Below are 19,411 nucleotides of genomic sequence, written 5' to 3'. Positions count from 1 at the left end.
CCAACTGTGAAACAGGGGGGTGGCAGCATCATGTTTTAGGGTTGTTTTGCTGCAGGAGGGACTGGTGCACTTCACAAAATAGATGGCATCATGAGGAAAGAACATACTGAAGCAACATCTCAAGACTTCAGCCAGGAAGTTAAAGCTTGGGCGCAAATGGGTTGCCATTTGCGCCCAAAGTCAATGTTTTGGAGTGGCCATCACAAAGCCCTGATCTCAATCCCATTGAAAATGTATGGGCAGAGCTGAAAAGGCATGTGCGAGCAAGGCGGACTACAAACTTGGCTCAGGTACACCAGTTCTGCCAGGAGGAATGGGCCAAAATTCCTGCAAACTATTGTGAGAAGCTTGTGGAAGCATATCCAAAACATTTGACCCAAGTCATATAGTTTAAAGGCAATGCTACCAAATACTAATGAAATGTATGTAAACTTCTGACTCTCAAGAAAATAATAAAAAATTGTCTAAAAAATGGTCTCTCTCATTATTCTGGCATTTAGCAAATAGAAATAATTTTGGTAATCCTAATTGACCAAAAACAGGAAAAGTTTAATCTGATTTAATGTTAGATGGTGACAAAAAATGTTTATGTGCCTTTTATATAGTGCATGGACTCTTTCCTTTCAGTGAGCTCTCCAGGTTCACAACATTTTGAACAGGAATGAGGGATTTCAAACTGAATTCACCCAAATTTGAGCCGGCTCACTGGGCTTCTCTGAGAAGTCAGAAATTAATCAAGCGTAACATTCAACCACTAAAACTCATTTTTCTGTTCAGGAATGCAAGTAAATGACTATAATTTGACAATTTAATAAAGAAATATTAATGTGTTTTACTATTTTTTCAGTTTTTTTGTAAATCAGTAAATTTGAAAATTCATGAATAACAAAAATAATATTTTAGCATAAAAAAATATGATTTGGGTTAAAGAGCTTCTACATATTGGTGTATTAACCATTGCAGAAACATAAAAAAATGATTTTGGTAATTACCAATGCTGTTAATTTAGGGCAGCGCTGGCATAAACCTTACTTTGGTTAGGGTGGTCTGATAAATTAGTTAAGCACTGTGTATATGTATATATATATATATATATATACACAAACACACACACACACACCCACACACACACACACACACTTATTAAAAAAACAAAAATAGTAGATAAAAGGACAAAAGAATAGTACACATCAACCTACTTAGTTATAATTTACCTAAGTTAGCATGATTAGATTTTGTTCATTTGGAAAATATCCCAATGTCCTTAGCAAATGAATAATAAATAATAAATAATAAATAATAAATCTAGCTCTTAAAACGTTTTTTTAATGCACCTGCAGCTTTGATATATATATATATATATATATATATATATATATATATATATATATATATTTTAACTTCTTAATCACTTCAAAACAGTGTCTCTTCAAACTACATACCAACATTATGATAACCGACACAAACTTGTTAAAATCTCTTTGGAGTAGGACACAGCTGCAATGGTTGCATGAATGGCACTTGTTTTATCAATGAACCTAATAGTATTGCTTTCTAAAGTAAATTATATATCTTAAATCCACCTGATATAAACAAAAAAGTCATTTCGATGCATTACAGATTACACTTCTCACATATTGACGCTGTTCCTTTAAGGAAGACTCCGCCCACTAAGCACATGACACAACAAGGAAGTTTGAATGTAACGTTACACTGGGTCGAAGTGTTTCTTTTAATACACTGGAAAAACATTTTAGAAAATATAAAATTGTCAAAGCTGGCTCTATTTGGCAGGCTTCCAGAGAGTAAACATCAATAGAGATTCCGGTGATAAATTAGAAATGAATAGGGAATAATGTCAGAAGTTATCTGGTTGTTGTAATGTAGACGGATCGTTTCTGAAGAAACTATGTTTTCACCACTGCTGATTTCTATTTTAACTCTACTTTTTCCTCTCGGACATGCATCTCTACCTCTCGTTATCAATACGTGGCCATTCAAGAATGCTACGGTTGCAGGTAGGCTGTTGTGCAGTCGTTATACATGTTACACGAATTATTCAGGCTAAAGTTCAATCATGTGACAAAGTTGCGAAAATGTGCAAACCCATGTAGATACTTGATTTTTAAACACGCGTGCGCATCCAGACAAAAGCGTAATTGTAGAAGAAATTAAAAATATACTAATATGAGCACAATGGCATTAAACCAGAGATACAAATTGAGTAAGTACAGCAGGGGTCAGCTGTGATATCCTTAGAGGGAAGTAAAGCCCTCTTCCCTCCTTTTGACAGCATGATTAATACCTTGGCCCCGCGGTTCATAAAAAACCGATACAATATTTATTATTAAATCATCAGCAGCATCGAAAATGCCCAAACTTTGACCCGTTTTATCAGATAGGTGCAGGGAAAGCAATGAGCACATCAAAATTGCAAGTAAACCCCTGCACAATGTCTGAATAGCACCGAAATGGGCATTTTAGTATTACATTATTGCACTTTGCAAATCAGGCAGACATTTTGTTATCATGAAGAAATAATATGATAACCAGTACAAGACTGCCAAGGACTTAAACATGATCACTGGATTTGCCTAGCATCACAACAACTTTTAAGTTTTATTTTTCATGACAACCCTGTAGAAGAATGCTTATTTATATGTTTTAGAGGCCCGATCATTGAAGAGGCAGTGAATTCAAATATGTCAAAATTAATTATAAGTGTGGTATTTAACCAAAGTTTGTAAACCAAAGCATTGCAAACACATAAAAACGAACAAATATGTGTAAGAATAGCTATACAAACCATTAAATTAGACAGGAAAATTACAGTAAATACAAGTACAATGACAGTATCATCATAAAAATGTTCAGTTGTCAAGCTTGGCTGACATGATGTGACCAAGTGATTGGTCTTGAGCAAAGATTAAAATATTTCATGAGTTTGTGAAGTTCTGATATTCATGAAAATATGTTTTACATAAAACTGCAACGAAAGAATTAAAGACTGGGCTGTGATATCCCAAATGAAAAACGGAGGTTGATTATCATCGTCTTCAACTGAAGTTTAATATAACATGCTATTTTAACAATGTCATTAAGGATAGGTTTTTGCAAACTACAAACCAAAGGCAGTTTTAGTGATTTGGAGGCCCCAGGTAAAGAGCAATATAAAGCCCTTCAGTAGCTATGGCTGATAAAAGCAATCACAGGTACTGAAGACAGTAAAGACGCATCTCTTTTTAACTGACAAAGCTAGAGAATAGCATAGAACCAAATGGGAAAAAATGATACTCATCACTTTGTAAATGAGTAAGAATATATGTAATATTAGGTTTCCACATCTCAACAGATTAATGTTCATCAAGGTGAGGTGCAATTTATGGAAACCAACTATTGTACTATAAGAGTAATAAATGTTCCACTGCCACAAATGCAGATTTTTTTTTTTTTTTTTTTATGTTATTGAAGGTGATTGGACAAATGTTCTGTCTGTCACATTTATGACCTATCAGGACAACAAGACAGAATCAGGTTGTAGGTATGCACGGCTCAAGAATTAACATCAGGCAAACTCTGCCATAGTGCATGAACAGTGGAGCATGATGTGTAGAAAAACTTATGCTGAGGCCAGTTGAAGAAGATTGAAAACATCTTCTTTGCCAATACGAGCTCATGGTTAAGCTCTTTGCTCTAGCTTTAATAAAGAAATGTTGCACAATTCTGATAAAACTGCCACTTTTCTATTGCTTACCCCATCAGTGATTGCTGCTATTGTATACACCAGCTTGCAATAGAAAACCCCCATAACCATCACAAACCCATGCTGAAGCAGGTCAGGAGAAGACAGAGAACGCCTTTTTCTATCATAAAATGCCAGTCCATCTGCTCTGTAGGGTTAATCATTCTATTCTATTTTCTATTTTGTTTCTTTGTAATATGCGTTCTGGGCACCTGAGTTATACTAAAACACTGATTTTTATGACTAAAATCATTTTGATGTAGGTCTATACTCCATGTATGATTACTCACCTATAATGACTATGCCTCAAGGGAGCATGAAGGCCCCGGCCTTTGCTGAATGGTAAAGCCACATGATTACATCTATACTACAGCTTTGACTAGATGCCTTATCTATACCTCACAGTCTCTGTGGTTGAAGAAAATACATTAATATCAACAACCATTCTATGATTCACCGTGCAGCTCAGTGCTCTTTAATCTTCTCTCAATGACTTGTGGTGATGGTATCAGAATAATGAACATGTTATGATCTAAGCTTAAATGGCTCTTATACCACAGTGAATTCAGAAAGTATTCAGACCCCCTTCACTCTTTTCAATTTTCTTATGTTGCAGCCTGTTGTACAGTTTAAATTCATTTTTTTTCTCATTAATATACACTCAGTACCCATCATGACAGTGAAAAGTAAAAACAGAATTTTAGATATTTTTTGTGAGAATTTTTGAAAAATGAAAAACTGAAATATCCCACTGACAGAGGTATTCTCACATTTGCAAAAAACACATGAAATTTAGCTCAGGTTTAGTTTCCACCTATGGTAAATTAAATTGATAGAACTTGATTTGGAAAGACCACACACCTTTCTAAAGAAGGCCTCACAGCTGGCAATGAATATCAGAAAGAAAATAAGCCATGAGGTCAAAGGAACTGCTTGCATAGCTCAGAGACAGGATTGTTGACAGGCACAGATCTGATGAAGGCTACAAAAACATTTCTATTGCACTGAAGGTTCCAAAGAGCACAGTGGCCTCCATAATTCTTACATGGAAGTTTTGCACAACCAGGACTCATTCAAGAGGTGGTCCCCCAAACTGAGCAATTTTGACCAAGAACCCTATAGTTACTCTGACTGAGCTCTGGAGATCCTGTGTGAAGATGGGATAAAGGTGCAGAAGGACAGCTATCACTACAGCCCTCTACTAATCTGGGCTTGTGGGAGAGTGGCTTGAAGAAACCCTCTGCTCAGTGCAAAGGTGCTCTCCTATAAACCCAGATCAGTGGAGGGCTGCTGTGATAGTTGTCCTTCTGGAACTTTGTCTTATCTCCAAAAAGGATCTCTGGGGAGGTGACCACTGGATTCTTGGTCACCTCTTTTGCTAAGGCTCTTCACCCCGATTGAGTTGGGCAACCAACTCTTGGAAGAGTTGGTTGCCCAACTCTGGTTGTGCAAAACTTCCATATGAGAATTATGGAGGCCACTGTGCTCTTTGGAACATTCAATGCAACAGAAATGTTTTTGTAGCCTTCATCAGATCTGTGCCTGTCAACAATCCTGTCTCTGAGCTATGCAGGCAATTCCTTTGACCTCATGGATTTTGCGCTGATTGTCAGCAGTACCCATCATTGTCATGAAACAATTATAGCATAGTGAAGGGTGTCTGGATACTTCCTGAATGCACTGTATGAATATTTTGTTTAATACAGCTGTTTTTCATTACTAATAATAATTTAGATAAAAAATGCTGAGCTGCAACACACAGCTAATTAACAGAACATTGATAAGCTCCTACAGTGATTCGATAAACTATTAACCATTGACGTTATTTTGTCCATCTTTTAAAGCTGTTTTTTATATCTTCATGTGTTAGAAGTAGTTTTGTGAAGGGGTTAGACAATGTTTTCTTTCGGCAGTGTTCTTACACCACATCTTAACTGCACACATGTATTAAACCATCAGAGCTGTAGATGGACATATTGCAGAGCCTGCTAAGCTTCATCTCTGCCTTTGCCAGCTCTGCCTCCTCTCTTTTCGATTTCCTTCAGGATGATACATTGGGCATGTTCAAATTGAAACTGAAAATATTTCAGCATTGCTTGTGACTAATCTGTCAAGTGGATTTCCACCAGATGAAAACCGTACCAGGGAAAAAAAAAGGATAGAAGTGGTGCTCAAAACATCTCAAGCAACACATCAAACCTGAAGTTCACTTAAAAATCTCACCAACTGATGGATGGATACCCTTTAATTTATCACATAGATATCACCTCCTCTCCCCCGGGTGGGTCTGAAAATGAAAAAACATTTCCAGATATCTGTTCTGCAGGTAGATCTTTAAAAGTAGTCTGTGAGTCCAGGGTATTGATCCGCCCATGCAGATCTCTTCTCCTCTGAGGGCTTACAGAAGCAGCTGACAATAGCAGACTAATCTCCTCTTCCATTCTGCTGCTTTTACTCATTGAAAAAATGTAATGCTGAGTTTTATATTTATAAAAACAAATTATCTATATCCAGAGACAATAGCACTTACCAAAGATGGTAGATGGACAGAATTTCATGGATGGATAAATGAGAAATAGTAATAGGAGGAATTAGTATCCTGCTGAACACAGAGCCATGGTCTGAGAAATTGATGGCAAGCTGGTGACAGTGCTGGCAGTTGGTATTTTGATCCCCCATGAGCACTCGGGGGATCAGTGACCAAATGCTTCAGCTCACAGCCCCCGTGTCCTCGAATACATCACACTGGACATTGTTTCACCCTTTAACCCATCTGCCCTGTTATGCAAATCAGGAGCTGAATTGATTACTATACAGATTGAACACAAACACAAGCTGCAAAAAACATGAACATACACTCGACCATAAAAGCAGAACTCTCATGTATTAGGACAGCCTCTGTCCAGATTAGGAGTAAATGTTCTGTTACAGAGAAATTCTTACCATCACAAAAGGAATTTAAACAACTGATGAGAGCTGGAGGTAAATGTACCACAGGGTTTATGAATGATGTCCTGTTCAACAATATTAATCTTTGCCATTAAGATCATTCAGTAGGCTTCCTTAAGATAATTCATGGCATCATATAAACCTTCTACTTTAATTTCAAATAGTCAATAATAGATGGGCCAGAACTTGTATTAGAGATATTTTAATTTGTAAATATTGGAAATCTGTATTTTGCAAAATCAGCCCTCTTTCTCAGATGTTTTGTATACGTATGGTCCACGACACGTCACGTTACACCACATTCCAGTGCTGGTGCTCTTTCATTTGCTTTCATGCTGTAGTTTGGCCCACCTTGTCCTTCAGTGCTGGGGCCATGGTGCATTCTGTGCTCTCTGTCATCATGGGATCCCTGCTGTCTACAGCTGAGAGGCAGAAGAGCTACAGATGCATTGAGATGTATTGTTTTGATGGATTTACCCACAGAGGAGAAACATGGATTTTGACAGTCCAGCGAAAACTAAATTGCATTTTAGTGTAGTTTACATCTCCTTGATGAAAACTAAACTTACTTTAAGTCAAAGTTTTAGTCATCAAAGATCTATTTTTAGCTAGCATTTTACCCTATTTGTACAGGACTAGTATTACTCAGGGACCTCTGGTAATTGGTAGTAATTGTGCAGGACATCTGTGTACATCCCGTACACACTCAACCATGTCTGTAATTTGTTGAGTCAAATTTTCAGCGCAAATTGCTGACCATATTTCAGCGCAAAGAGGTCCACAGGTAAAACTAATCTCATATGAATCTGCATCTCGGTTATTAAGGGGGGCAATAATGTTTTTTTTTTTTAACTGTCCATGCAGCTTTTTCTGTTCCTTTTTATGATCGAAAGAAAAAATAGAGGTTAGTAGATTGTTAACAAAGTTACATATATGCTATTCTCTTCAGTTAAAAGTAACAGGAGAGGCTCATATATAACATCAATCATTCTCCCTTTCTCATACATTAAGGGAGGGATGCTTGACTTTCTTCTATTCTCTGTTCAGCTGCAGGGCTTTCAGAATGCAATTTGCACAACACTGCATTTTTGTATGAATTTTTGAAATAAAAATTCACTGTGCATTTTCATTGCTGCAGCAATGCTGCACCTTCATGTTTTCCTCTAGAAATGTCTGTAAATTTGTGCTTATCCTGTGTGAATGCACCACACCAAACTCTGAGGTCTTAAGTTATTCACACATTTCAGAGCATTTTTAGTCATAGTCTTAGTTGACTAAATTGACACTGATATGGTCATAAATATGTGATACTTCTGAAAAAAGATTAATTGCAGCCACAGAATGTGAAGCCTCTCCATGCTTTGCTAATTATCAGTAACTGCTAGCTTCATGGAGCTAGCTATTTTGCTGACTAAAATGACAAATAACTGCAGCCTTTATAGCCTGGCCTATAATATAGTAAACCTCATCATTAACCAATAGGGAATGAGTCTGGCACCATGGCAAAAGCTTTATTTCCTTAGTAAAATTTCTTTTTTTTTGAAGCAGCTGCCATCTTGAAAATGGACTAAGACACATTCTTGACTTAGGGCATTATACTAAAGGGGTAGGATTGCATGGTCCGTTCAACTGGGGATGTTGGTGATTTTACCAGAGGTGGCCAGCATCATAAAGAGCTGACTGAGGAAAAACTCATTTTTGTCAAAAAATGACTTAGGCCAATATTTTAGGAAGGTGACAATTTGCTGCTTAAACTGCTGTAAAGTAGGATGTGAAACTTTGTCAAAGCAGACTTTCAAAACTTTCTTTCTCAGCCTGGAAGAGCATCTTTCTTTAAGGAAATCAGGATTTGTAGTACTTGGTGACCTTACAGTCTGTCTCCAGATAGAAGGTCAAAATGCCAAGTTTCGTACATCAGTGTGGCCTGAGCTCACTCCTACATTATTGGACTAGCTGTGGGTGTAAAATTCATACCCTGGGTGCAGTGTTTATTTTACAGTATTTGGTATATTGAATTTCTGACTGTTTTCTGTTTTAATGTAGCGTGGAGTGTCCTGCAGTCCGGAGGCTCAGTGTTGGACGCAGTGGAGAAAGGCTGTGCTCGCTGTGAGACAGAACAGTGTGATGGCAGTGTAGGCTATGGTGGGAGCCCGGATGAGACAGGAGAAACAACACTGGATGCAATGATCATGAATGGGTAAATCATGGATGTTAAATGTGTTGTGTTTAGGAAAAAATAAACATCTGTGATAAGCGACTGTGTTAATGCCAACTACTAATGTAAGATCCTCAGTCAGAATTAAATCAATAGATGCCTTGAGTGGGGGATAGGAGCAGTGGTCAATTCAGATTCATGGGTTGGCAAATGCTGACTTTTTTAAGTCCTATGGGTTCATTTGGTGTCCTATGAATATGCAAATATTATTATATTGAAGCAGAGATCCTTTGGTAATAAAAGGTGCTTTAAACCTAACTTACATGGTTAAAACAAAACAAATTTGGTTTTCCAAATTGGTGTGGTTTGTTTACACTGGCATGACAGCCAAATGAGCTTCAGAAATAATGTCAAGCTTAATTTTTTTCCTTTTCTCTTTTTTCCTTTTTCACACTCATCAGGCTGTCTATAAGAAATATTACAAAGGTAATTGACATCCATCATATCCTATACAGTCACTAGAAAAAGTATGTGAACCCTTTGAGATTTCTTGGATTTCTGCATAAATTGGTCATCAAATGTGTTCCGGTCTTCATCTAATTCACAACAATAGACAAACACAGTCTGCTTAAACTAATACTGCACAAAAAATGATATGTTTTCATGTTTTTATTAAATAAAACATGTAAACATTCACAGTGCAGGTAGGAAAACTATGTGAACCCCTAGGCTAATGACTGGTTGACCCTCCTTTGGCAGCAATAACCTCAACCAAATGTTTCCTGTAGTTGCAGATCAGACCTGCACAACGGTCAGGAGGAATTTTGGACCATTCCTCTTTACAAAACTGTTTCAGTTCAGCAATATTCTTGGGGTATGTCTTGATAAAATTAGGAATTCATTTTTCCGTCAATGACAGCAATCCGTCCAGGCCCTGAGGCAGCAAAGCAGCCCCAAACCATGATGCCCCCTCTACCATATTTCACAGTTGGGATGAGGTTTTGATGTTGGTGTGCGGTGCCTTTTTTTCTCCACACATAGCGTTGTGTGTTCCTTCCAAACAACTCAATTTTGGTTTCATCTATGGACAGAATATTTTGCCAGTAGTGCTGTGGAACATCCAGGTGCTCTTTTGTAAACTTCAAACGTGCAGCAATGTGTTTTTTGGACAACAGTGGCTTCCTCCATGGTGTCCTCCCATGAACTCCATTCTTGTTTAATGTTTTACTTACTGTAGATTTGTCAACACAAATGTTGGCATGTGCCAGAGATTTCTGTAAGTCTTTAGCTGACACTAGGAGTCTTCTTCACCTCATTGAGCATTCTGCGCTGTGCTCTTGCAGTCATCTTTACAGGAGGAGCACGCCTGGGGGGGGGGTAGCAACAGTGCTGAACCTTCTCCATTTGTAGACAGTCTGTCTTACTGTGGACACATGAACATCAAGACTTTTAAAGATACTTTTTTAACCCTTTCCAACTTCATGCAAGTCTACAATTCTTGATTGTAGGTCTTCTGAGAGCTCTTTTATGCCAGGCATCAGGCAATGCTTCTTGAGAACAGCAAATTCAACACTGGTGTGTGTTTTTTTATAGGGCAGGGCAGCTTTAACCAACACATCCAATCTCTTCACATTGATTGGACTCAAGGTTGGCTGACTCCTGGCTCCAGTTAGTTCTTGGAGAAGTCATTAGCCTAGGGGTTCACATACTTTTTCCACCCTGCACTGTGTGTTTAAATGGTTTGATCAATAAAAACGTGAAAACATATCATTTTTTGCACGATATTAGTTTAAGACTGTGTTTGTCTATTGTTGTGACTTAGATGAAGATCGGAACACATTTGATGACCAATTTATGCAGAAATCCAAGAAATCTCAAAGGGTTCACATACTTTTTCTAGCGACTGTATATAGACTTTACCTGGGCATTACTCCCAGGTAGGCCTATAAAAATTGTCAATTTAGTTGGAGATATAAAAAGTTAAAGCACAATCTCTGTTCGTCCTGCTCATTAATGTGCTAAGCAAGAAGCAATTTTACCATTTGGCAAAGGTAGGTAAATGCCATGGGCATCGTGCTCCAAGGGATCACAAGATATAGTCATTAGAGGTGTTCAGCAAGGCAGGGCATAGTTATTTATATTGCACTTTACATGCACTAATGCAAAACAAAGTGCAAATACAAGGTATAAATATAAAATTACTAGAGCTTTCAGCATGAATGCATCAACCATAATATAAGTTCCACTGTTAATGTATTTTTTAATCACATTAATCTCATGCTTTATTGTCCCTTTCAGTACACTTTGGTGCCATACAAACATCTCCCTGCAGCCACAGAAATGTAAAATAAGTCCACCACTGCACCTCACTGTCTCATTTCAGTTTAAAAAGACTCACATACAGCACAGTGGACAAGTCAAGAGTCATCTGAACCTTGTAAACATTTATCAAAAAGTACCGTTTTTATGGCTGAGTTCATGTCATAATTTTCAGTCTACCGTAAGTATTGAGTAATCTCTCAGAATAAGTTTAGTATTTAATATATGCTACCAAATACTAAGGAAATGCATGTAAACCTCGGACTTTGAAGAAAGTAATAAAAATTCTCTATAAAATTATGTCTCTCATTATTCTGTATTAAGCAATTAGTAATAATTATGTAATATAAGTTACATAAAAAGTTTAGTCCAATTTAATGTCAGACAGTGAGGGAAAAACAAGTTGTCATTTTAAACAGTACATGTAAAGTTCTGGCTCCAGCTGTATTTATGGTCTGCTTGCAGATGACTCGGTGTGAACACAGAGCAACGCTGGCTTAGTTATGCTGCTGTGTAACAAATTATCTCATGATTCAGATCGGAGGAAACAAACCATTAGGGTGGAAACACCCTAAAACTAAAAAATGACCCAATAATGGCTGACTAGAAGTCTAGTAATCTGGTGCCATACCAACCATATTAGATATTTTAAGCCCAGTTATTATCAGTGATCTGGTGTCATTACACTGTTCTAGGAACCTCAAGCACTGCTAGGATTTTGAAATTGAAAGCAAGAAATAGTTTAAAATAAACAGCAGTTTCTGAGAAATCTTGAAACCACATTTTAATGAGCATTTAAACCATACCTTTATTTTCCTGAAGATGACCTAAATATTGACCTCCCTCATTAGGCACCTGAATTTGTCAACATATTGTATAGCTATCATATCATTTTTGCTGCTGTTTGAAACATTTACAGCCATAACAGGTTGACCTTTTCCATCCAGCCTGTCTCTAATGAAGCCCTAATTAAGACTCTCATTAGACTCTGAAAGGTAGCAAGTTATTAATACTGCAAGTACAAACATTTACGTGCTCAGAGGTTGTTCGGAAAGGCAAATGTCAGCTCATAATGATAGACAGAAAGCAATAAGCAAGTTGTGTGTTGTTCCCCTATAGAGCCTTCCCTTTTCCATTTTGCAGCTCTGTTTTTGGTTACACAGTCATGAATACATTGTAGCGAGAGGAAACTCTCCCACACACAATCCAATAGAGCTGCATAAGTGATACAGAAGCTACACCGGCACACTTTGATTGAAGCAGAGAATCGAAACACCTGCACAGTTTAACAAAATCCTTCAGAACAGCCCTGCAGTAAATGCCGCTTCTTTAAAAATGTCTTAAAATCTTCTGTTTTGTGTGAGGGAGTTTAACCCTGTGGGCATTCTTGAGACTTCTTTTTTTTGGTGGTGGATGAATATTAGAAAGAACTACTCCTCTAGTACTATACATGACATCCTCCCCTCTTTCACTAGAATGATGCATCAACATAAAAATGTCTAACAGCTGTCAAAGAAATGCTTAATTTTAAAGTTGTAACAGGATGTGTCTTGACTGCCATGACAGATACGATGTTTATCGTTGCTGGGAAACACCAGATGTTACCTCAAACACTGCTATATAAGGAAGAAGGAAGCTGCAGTTCTGTTTCATTCATCTTTTGTGCTGCTTACTTGTGAGGGACTACAATTATTCTCCACTATTTCCACCTCTCCTTTGTCCTGACTGGTATATTTGGAGTCCATCTTCATCAGGAAACAGCATCAAAGCTGTGAAGACAATATTTGACATGAGAAATGGATGAAAATTTTAGTTATCATTTTCCTGTAAAACAAAATTTAAAATGAATCCCTAAAGACACTAGATATGTTTAAATGAAATTGCTGTAAACATGCGAAAATACGAGAGCTATGTGTAAATCCCAAAACACATCGGCGCCGCAGCATCTCATCATGTCATGTGACAGGACTCCACTGCTGCCCCTAGCATACACTGGCAGCAGCACAAAAATGGTCAAACTCCATATCAGCCTCAAAATCATGAAAAATGGGGCAGTAAATCTGCTCTAGAATGATGTGGGCGTGTTAAATGAGCCAAAGCCACGCCCACTCACGAGAAATATAATCTTCTTGAATTTAAAAAAAATAATACAACCAGACTGGAGGAATCATCTGTCTGCTATGCTTCTTTGTCACAACTCCTTTCTTAAGCCACCAGAGAAACAATCACATTTGTGTGATGACAGGCAGACAATTAAAAGCTAAAAAGTCTAAGTTTCATGTTCTGATTCTGTATTTAACTATTCAGGTATTCCTCATATCCCATTTTCTGAGTTATGTGAAGTTATGTCTCCCCCAGGGGCACATATTTTTGTTAGAAAAGCTTGAAAAAGTGATTTTTGCCACAACCATTTCCTGAGTGGGGTGTATCCAGGGGTGGAGTCAGACAGCTCAGTAACATTTAAAGCTACCGACACAGAAACAGCTCCTTCTGAGCAAGGCTGAAACTGTTTTTTTTTAGACATGCAAAAATCCAGTATTGGAGTGTTTTTCACAGCATCAAACCTCACTGGCATATTTTAGGGACCTCTGAGACCAATATAAACTTGTCTTAAAAGGGTAAAATATGTGACCTTTAACTTTCTTAGTACCTTTGCCTTGTGATGTCACCATATCATTATTCTGTCAAAATTCCTTATTCCTCTTTTCTAAAATCTCTGAATGGCTAGGCTCCAATTGCCACTAGAAAATAAGAAGATTTTTATAACATCTGTTTACCTGTTCAATCTGTACAGGTCACTTATAGAACATATAGTAGATCTGAAGCCTTTCCCCTACTCAGTGTTCTTGTAGACAAAGTAATGTTTATATGCAGTGTTGCTATAAAGTGTTGTATTTATCCTTGCGGTTTTATATTTTTTTCTTCATGAAATGCAGCAAAGCCAGATTCCTACAAAAAGTTAAGGCCTGTTTTGTTTACCCCCCTTCATGCTCCTCCACAGGTTACTTTTAAGCAGATAGATCTTGTATCCATTAAGCCAGTGCTAATGTTTGTTTTCTCTGTGCTCAGGGATACAATGGAGGTGGGTTCAGTTGCAGACCTGAGGAGAATCAAGAATGCTATTGGAGTAGCAAGAGCTGTGATGGAGCACACTGAACACACAATGCTGGTAGGAGAGTCAGGTATGTTTGGATTAGACTCAACTAAAAATACACCAAAGCACTGTGATAGTGACAACTGCAGAACCCTTTGGCAGTCATCATCTACATCCTCTGATATATATGATATGTACCGTATGCCTCTGGGAATGGATGCCACTTTGTAGGTCATGTTGGTGAATCCAACAGTAAGCGTCCAGGCAAAACTTACTTTGCTGTGGGTGATTATGTGTTTGTCATTTCTTGGCCATTAATTCCACCAAAGTTGCACCCACTAATGTCTTTGTACAAGATCTTCAATGGAAATGTAGAATATGTGCAGAGGAGTCTGGATTTTCGGCATGAGCAATGTTCTTGTTTCTGTTTCTAGTATATTTGTAGTCAAAGTTTTATTGACCAATTATGTATCAGCAAGCTACAAGAGAAACAATCTGTGTGGACAGCAAAAACAAGGCAGAATGTAATAAGTGCTAATGACATAGTAGCTTCCAACAGTGATAATCAAACAATGACAGGATATCTGTTTGTTAAAGCCAATCAGCCCTTAGATTTCCCAGCCAACAGAATCCATCAGAAGTGATCGATCTGATCTCTATTTAACAAAAAGAAACATTCTAAACTTTGTTTTCCTGTTCTCTTGGGGACAAACCTAACTAAGCTTTACATTTTACAAATGTGCATCATGATGTCACTTTTGCAAACCTAATCCATGTTAGTTGCAAGTAAACAAAAAAAATGGTTTCTCTTATGGGCTCATACCACTGAAGTGAGCCAGAGTGAAGCTGCAGTTTAGCTTGAAGACTATTGTTGCGCCACTCTGGGATATTATTGACAAAGAAATGAAGGCATTTCTTGGAGCCTATCCCAGCTGTCACTGGGCGAAAGGCGGGGTACACCCTGGACTGGTTGCCAGTCAGTTGCAGGGCTGACATATAGAGACAGAACCAAGCACACTCACATTCACACCTTCAGCTAATTTTGAGTGATCAGCATGTTTTTGGTGGTGGGAGGAAGCTGGAGTACCCAGAGAGAAACCACGTTTGCACTGGGAGAACATTGCAAACTCTGCACAGAAAGACCCTGACCGGGAAGCGAACCAGGGATCTTCTTGCTGTGAGGCAACAGTGCTAACCCCTGTGCCGCCGTGCAGCCCATGTTTCGGACCATCAAATCAGTTTTTATATTTCACAAAGACAACCCAAGCAAATAGAAAATGCAGTGTTTGATTGATTATTTAATTTTGGGGGGGGAAAAAAAAATCCAAACCCACCTGTGTGAAAAAGTAATTGCCCCACCTTGTTAAATCATGAATTAACTGTGATTAACCCCAGTTTTTGGAAAGCTGAGTTCAATTTCACTGGCCACACCCAGGCCTGATAACCGCCAGATTTTTTGAATCAAGAAATCACTTAAATAGAACCTGTCAAAGTGAAGTAGACTACAAGATCTCAGAAAGAAACACATCATGCCACAATCCAAAGAAACTCAAGAACAAATGAGAAACAAAGTGATTTAAATCTGTCAGTATCTGGAAAAGGTTACAAAGCCATTTCCAAGGCTTTGGGACTCCAACAAACCACAGTCAGAGCCATTATCCACAAATAGAGAAAACTGGGAACAGTGGGGAACCTTCCCAGGAGTCGCTGGCCAACCAAAATTACTCTAAGCGTGCAATGATGACTCATCCAGGAGGTCACAAAAGAAACCAGAGCGACATCAAAGAACTGCAGGCCCCACTGGCCCCAGTTAAGGTCAGAGTTCATGACTCAACCATAAGAAAGACACTGGGCAAAAATGGCACCCATGGAAGAGTTCCAAGGCCAAAACCACTACTTTTTCAAAGCACCTTGTAAGTGCTAATATCAGCCAGCAATTATTTATTTTTATCCTTAATGATACTGATACAATCATTAACATTATTTCTTTATTCATCCCCACACAGAGTTAATGCAGGATATTGTAGTATCCTACTGTTCACATACAGATGAAACCTTTTGCACTTGATCTCCCCTCTATGCTGCTGTCTGTCTGTTTGGCTTAGTCACATGCAGGAATGTAGTAAAGATGTGTTTTGGTCCGATCAAAAAACAATAGCATTCATGATCACTGGGTCACAGACTGCATCAACAATACAGTCAGGAGGAGGAACAGGAGGGATGTATTACCCCCAGAAAAAAAGAAATTAAAGTTTTGTTTTTTTTTTTAAGATTTATTTTTGGGCCTTTTCATACCTTTATTTGATAGAGGAAGGACAGTGGATAGACTTGGAAAGAGGGAAGAGAGTGGGGAGAGACATGCGGTAAAGGGCCACAGGCCGGATCCGAACCCGGGCCGCCTGCGCACATGGGTAGCGCCTTAAACCACTTGACCATCTGCGCTCCCGAAATTAAAGTGTTTTGAAACTTGCATTACATCAAGTGGAGCACGTTTACAACAGTTTAAAACAGTTTGACTCTGGTTTGGTGGCATCTAATGAAATGCGAGTATAGCTGAGCACATGCTGAGTCAGACTTGTTACTGGTTCCTTGTTTGACAAATTAGCCCAGCATTATGGACAGGAGTTCTGTCATCACTTGTAGAGCATTCACTCAGTGGCAGTGGTGCTGCTGATGGAAAGGAACACACACTCTGAAGGCATTATTTTAAAGATGCTGTCATGGATTGTTAGCAGCTATTTTATGCTGATTTTTGTGTATAGAGACTTAATATATCATCTTTAGAATACCAAAGGGAGTTGGAATATCATTAACACTAATAACATTCAACCTACTTTTGCTGTCCATGCCAAAGTTTGCTGATATGTTATTGGTCCGTACAGGTCAGACTAGAAATGGAAACAGAAACTCCATGGAAACTCTCCATGATACAAATCCTCATCCCTGAGAAACACATCCTAAATTGTACAGATTATGATAGTGATAATCTTCTTCTAAAATTAGCAGCATGCAGCATCTTATTTAAAGTTGCGTGGGAACAGAGTTTTGTCATTTTCTCTGGGTTCTTTTTTTTCACTTGTGTAAAGTTTCATAGAACTAGAATTAAAATGTTCTAGAAAAACTCCAATCACACACATTTACATTAGTCATCATCCTCATACTAGGTACTTGTCATTTTAGTGCAAAACCCTTTTAAACACTCAGTGTAATGTGTCTTTGCATCACTTGAAAAAGCTTCAATCCCTACATTACTGAGGTTAGTGATGCTTGCATGGATTAAAGCTACAGGAAATGCTGTGAATATAAATAGAGTGACTGTATAAATGCTATGTGCTCAAATAAGAAATATAAGAAAGCTGTTTTGGTATTTTTATAAGAGCAGAAAGAGTGTAAAGAGGGAGGAAAAGCACATCTTTCTACAAGTTATTTAAAGGAAAGTGCAGGCTAATATTCAATATTTACATCTTCGACATAAAAACATGCTCATGTGTCAAGAAATTCAAAGACAACGATTTATATATTTTGAGTATAAATGTAGTTTTTCTCAAGTTACATATTCATCTTAACTGAAGCATTATTCTTATATGGAGACTTTGAGGTCACTATTGTTCAAAACTGTATCAATGCAAGCCTTGTCCTCCCTCACAAGCCAAAGCAACAAGCCTAAACAAGATGAGGCATCCTCCAGCTGCTTATTTGTTTTGACCCTTTGTTTTCTTCTCAGCCAAGGTCAGCGTGGCTCAGAAGGTCTAACTTGACCTGAAAATATTCCTTCTCTTTTTTATAGCGTCTGTGTTTGCTGAAAACATGGGCTTCGTCGCAGAAGACCTGACTACCAACAAATCTATGAATATTTTCTCACAGTGGCTGAAGGGCAACTGCCAACCTAATTATCGAAAGGTGTGTATTAGAGTGTGTGTTTTCCTCACTTGTGTTGGCTACGGGCGTGCAGCTTCTAAAAGATTGATATTAAGCAGGGAAATTGACAGGCATACTGAAGTAGTTCATCAAAAGTCAGCTCTTGCTGCCGAGGTGGTGCCCTGCAGCTTAGTTCTTGATATTCTTTAAAAGTAACGCATTCATTTCCCCAATAACGCCTAAAAATCTCCAGACCAATGTTTCTTTGTCCTTTTAAGTCAGCCTTGTTGTTGCAGGGAGAGAATGCAGGGATTTAGTGATGGAATTCAGAATATTTTACATCAGGGGCTCCCTAGCACAATGACAAGACATAGACTGTGTGTTAAGAAAAGACTTATGTAAAGGGCCAACATGACAACACACTACATATGGTTTAGTAAAAGACTTTTAATTCAGGTGTCAGTTAGTTATTTAAGCAGTATATATATATATACCATTTTCAAGGTTTTTTGTTGATATTCAACAGGCGGATATTTCTAAACCCATTTTAGTTGATACTGATAGCAATATATAAAAACCTTTAGAAAAAAAAACCCTCCAAGTGTCTCCAATACAAAGAGAGGCTGAGTCAAGCAGAGCTGAGAGAGGAAGTAAACAGTCAGGTAGTTGTTTTGCATTGGGGCTTCATTCAAAAGGTCCAGGGCTCACGATGGGCCATGACAGTTGCACATTTTGCCATTATCTAAGGGCAATAAAAGAAAAATACCACTAATATCTACAGCAGATATATATTAGCTGTAATATTATATGCATTATACTTTATTTCATGTCTGCTGATATCAATGTTTAACTTTTACGTCATCTGCTGCCCAGCATGATATTGTATCTGCCATGATATCATGCTGGTAATTTAGTGCATCCCTAGAAAACTTTATGCTGTTTCTTCATCCTGGTTGACAACTTGTTAATCACAAGAAGCCATGCCAAAAGCACATGCTGTTTCACCTTGGTAACTTCAAATAAGATCATATTTAGAAAATTAAATTATAACAGTGTTTAAAGGAAACATTCATTTAGTGTTTAAAAAAGTTATTTTATCAGAAAATGATTTCGAAGACAGTAAACTAGTAGAGTACAAGAGTACAAGTACAAGCATTTTCTCATCTGCCTGCATGCGAGCCGAATTCTCTCTGCAACAACAGTCGCACCCTGCTGGATGCTTTAAAATAATTGAGAATAAATATGCAACATTCTGAGTATTACTATAGCAAAAAAAAAAAACTTAAACCTCCAC

At 37.9% G+C, this 19,411-nt stretch overlaps 1 protein-coding gene across 1 annotated transcript in view; it reads left to right on the top strand.

Annotated features, from left to right (window-relative positions):
• The first annotated feature begins 1,689 nt into the window (after positions 1-1,689).
• Positions 1,690-19,411, top strand: part of aga (aspartylglucosaminidase) — a 34,714-nt gene continuing 16,992 nt past the window's right edge. The window contains exons 1-4 of the mRNA XM_041797303.1: positions 1,690-2,018; positions 8,735-8,888; positions 14,235-14,347; positions 18,047-18,159. Coding sequence (XP_041653237.1) covers positions 1,910-2,018; positions 8,735-8,888; positions 14,235-14,347; positions 18,047-18,159 — 489 coding nt within the window. The 5' untranslated portion in view covers positions 1,690-1,909. The remainder of the gene's footprint in view (positions 2,019-8,734; positions 8,889-14,234; positions 14,348-18,046; positions 18,160-19,411) is intronic.

Source organism: Cheilinus undulatus, linkage group 10 (assembly GCF_018320785.1).
Source record: "Cheilinus undulatus linkage group 10, ASM1832078v1, whole genome shotgun sequence".
NCBI lineage: Eukaryota > Metazoa > Chordata > Actinopteri > Labriformes > Labridae > Cheilinus > Cheilinus undulatus.
The sequence above is the reverse complement of the archived record's forward strand: the minus strand, read 5'-3'. Positions and strand labels throughout refer to the sequence as shown.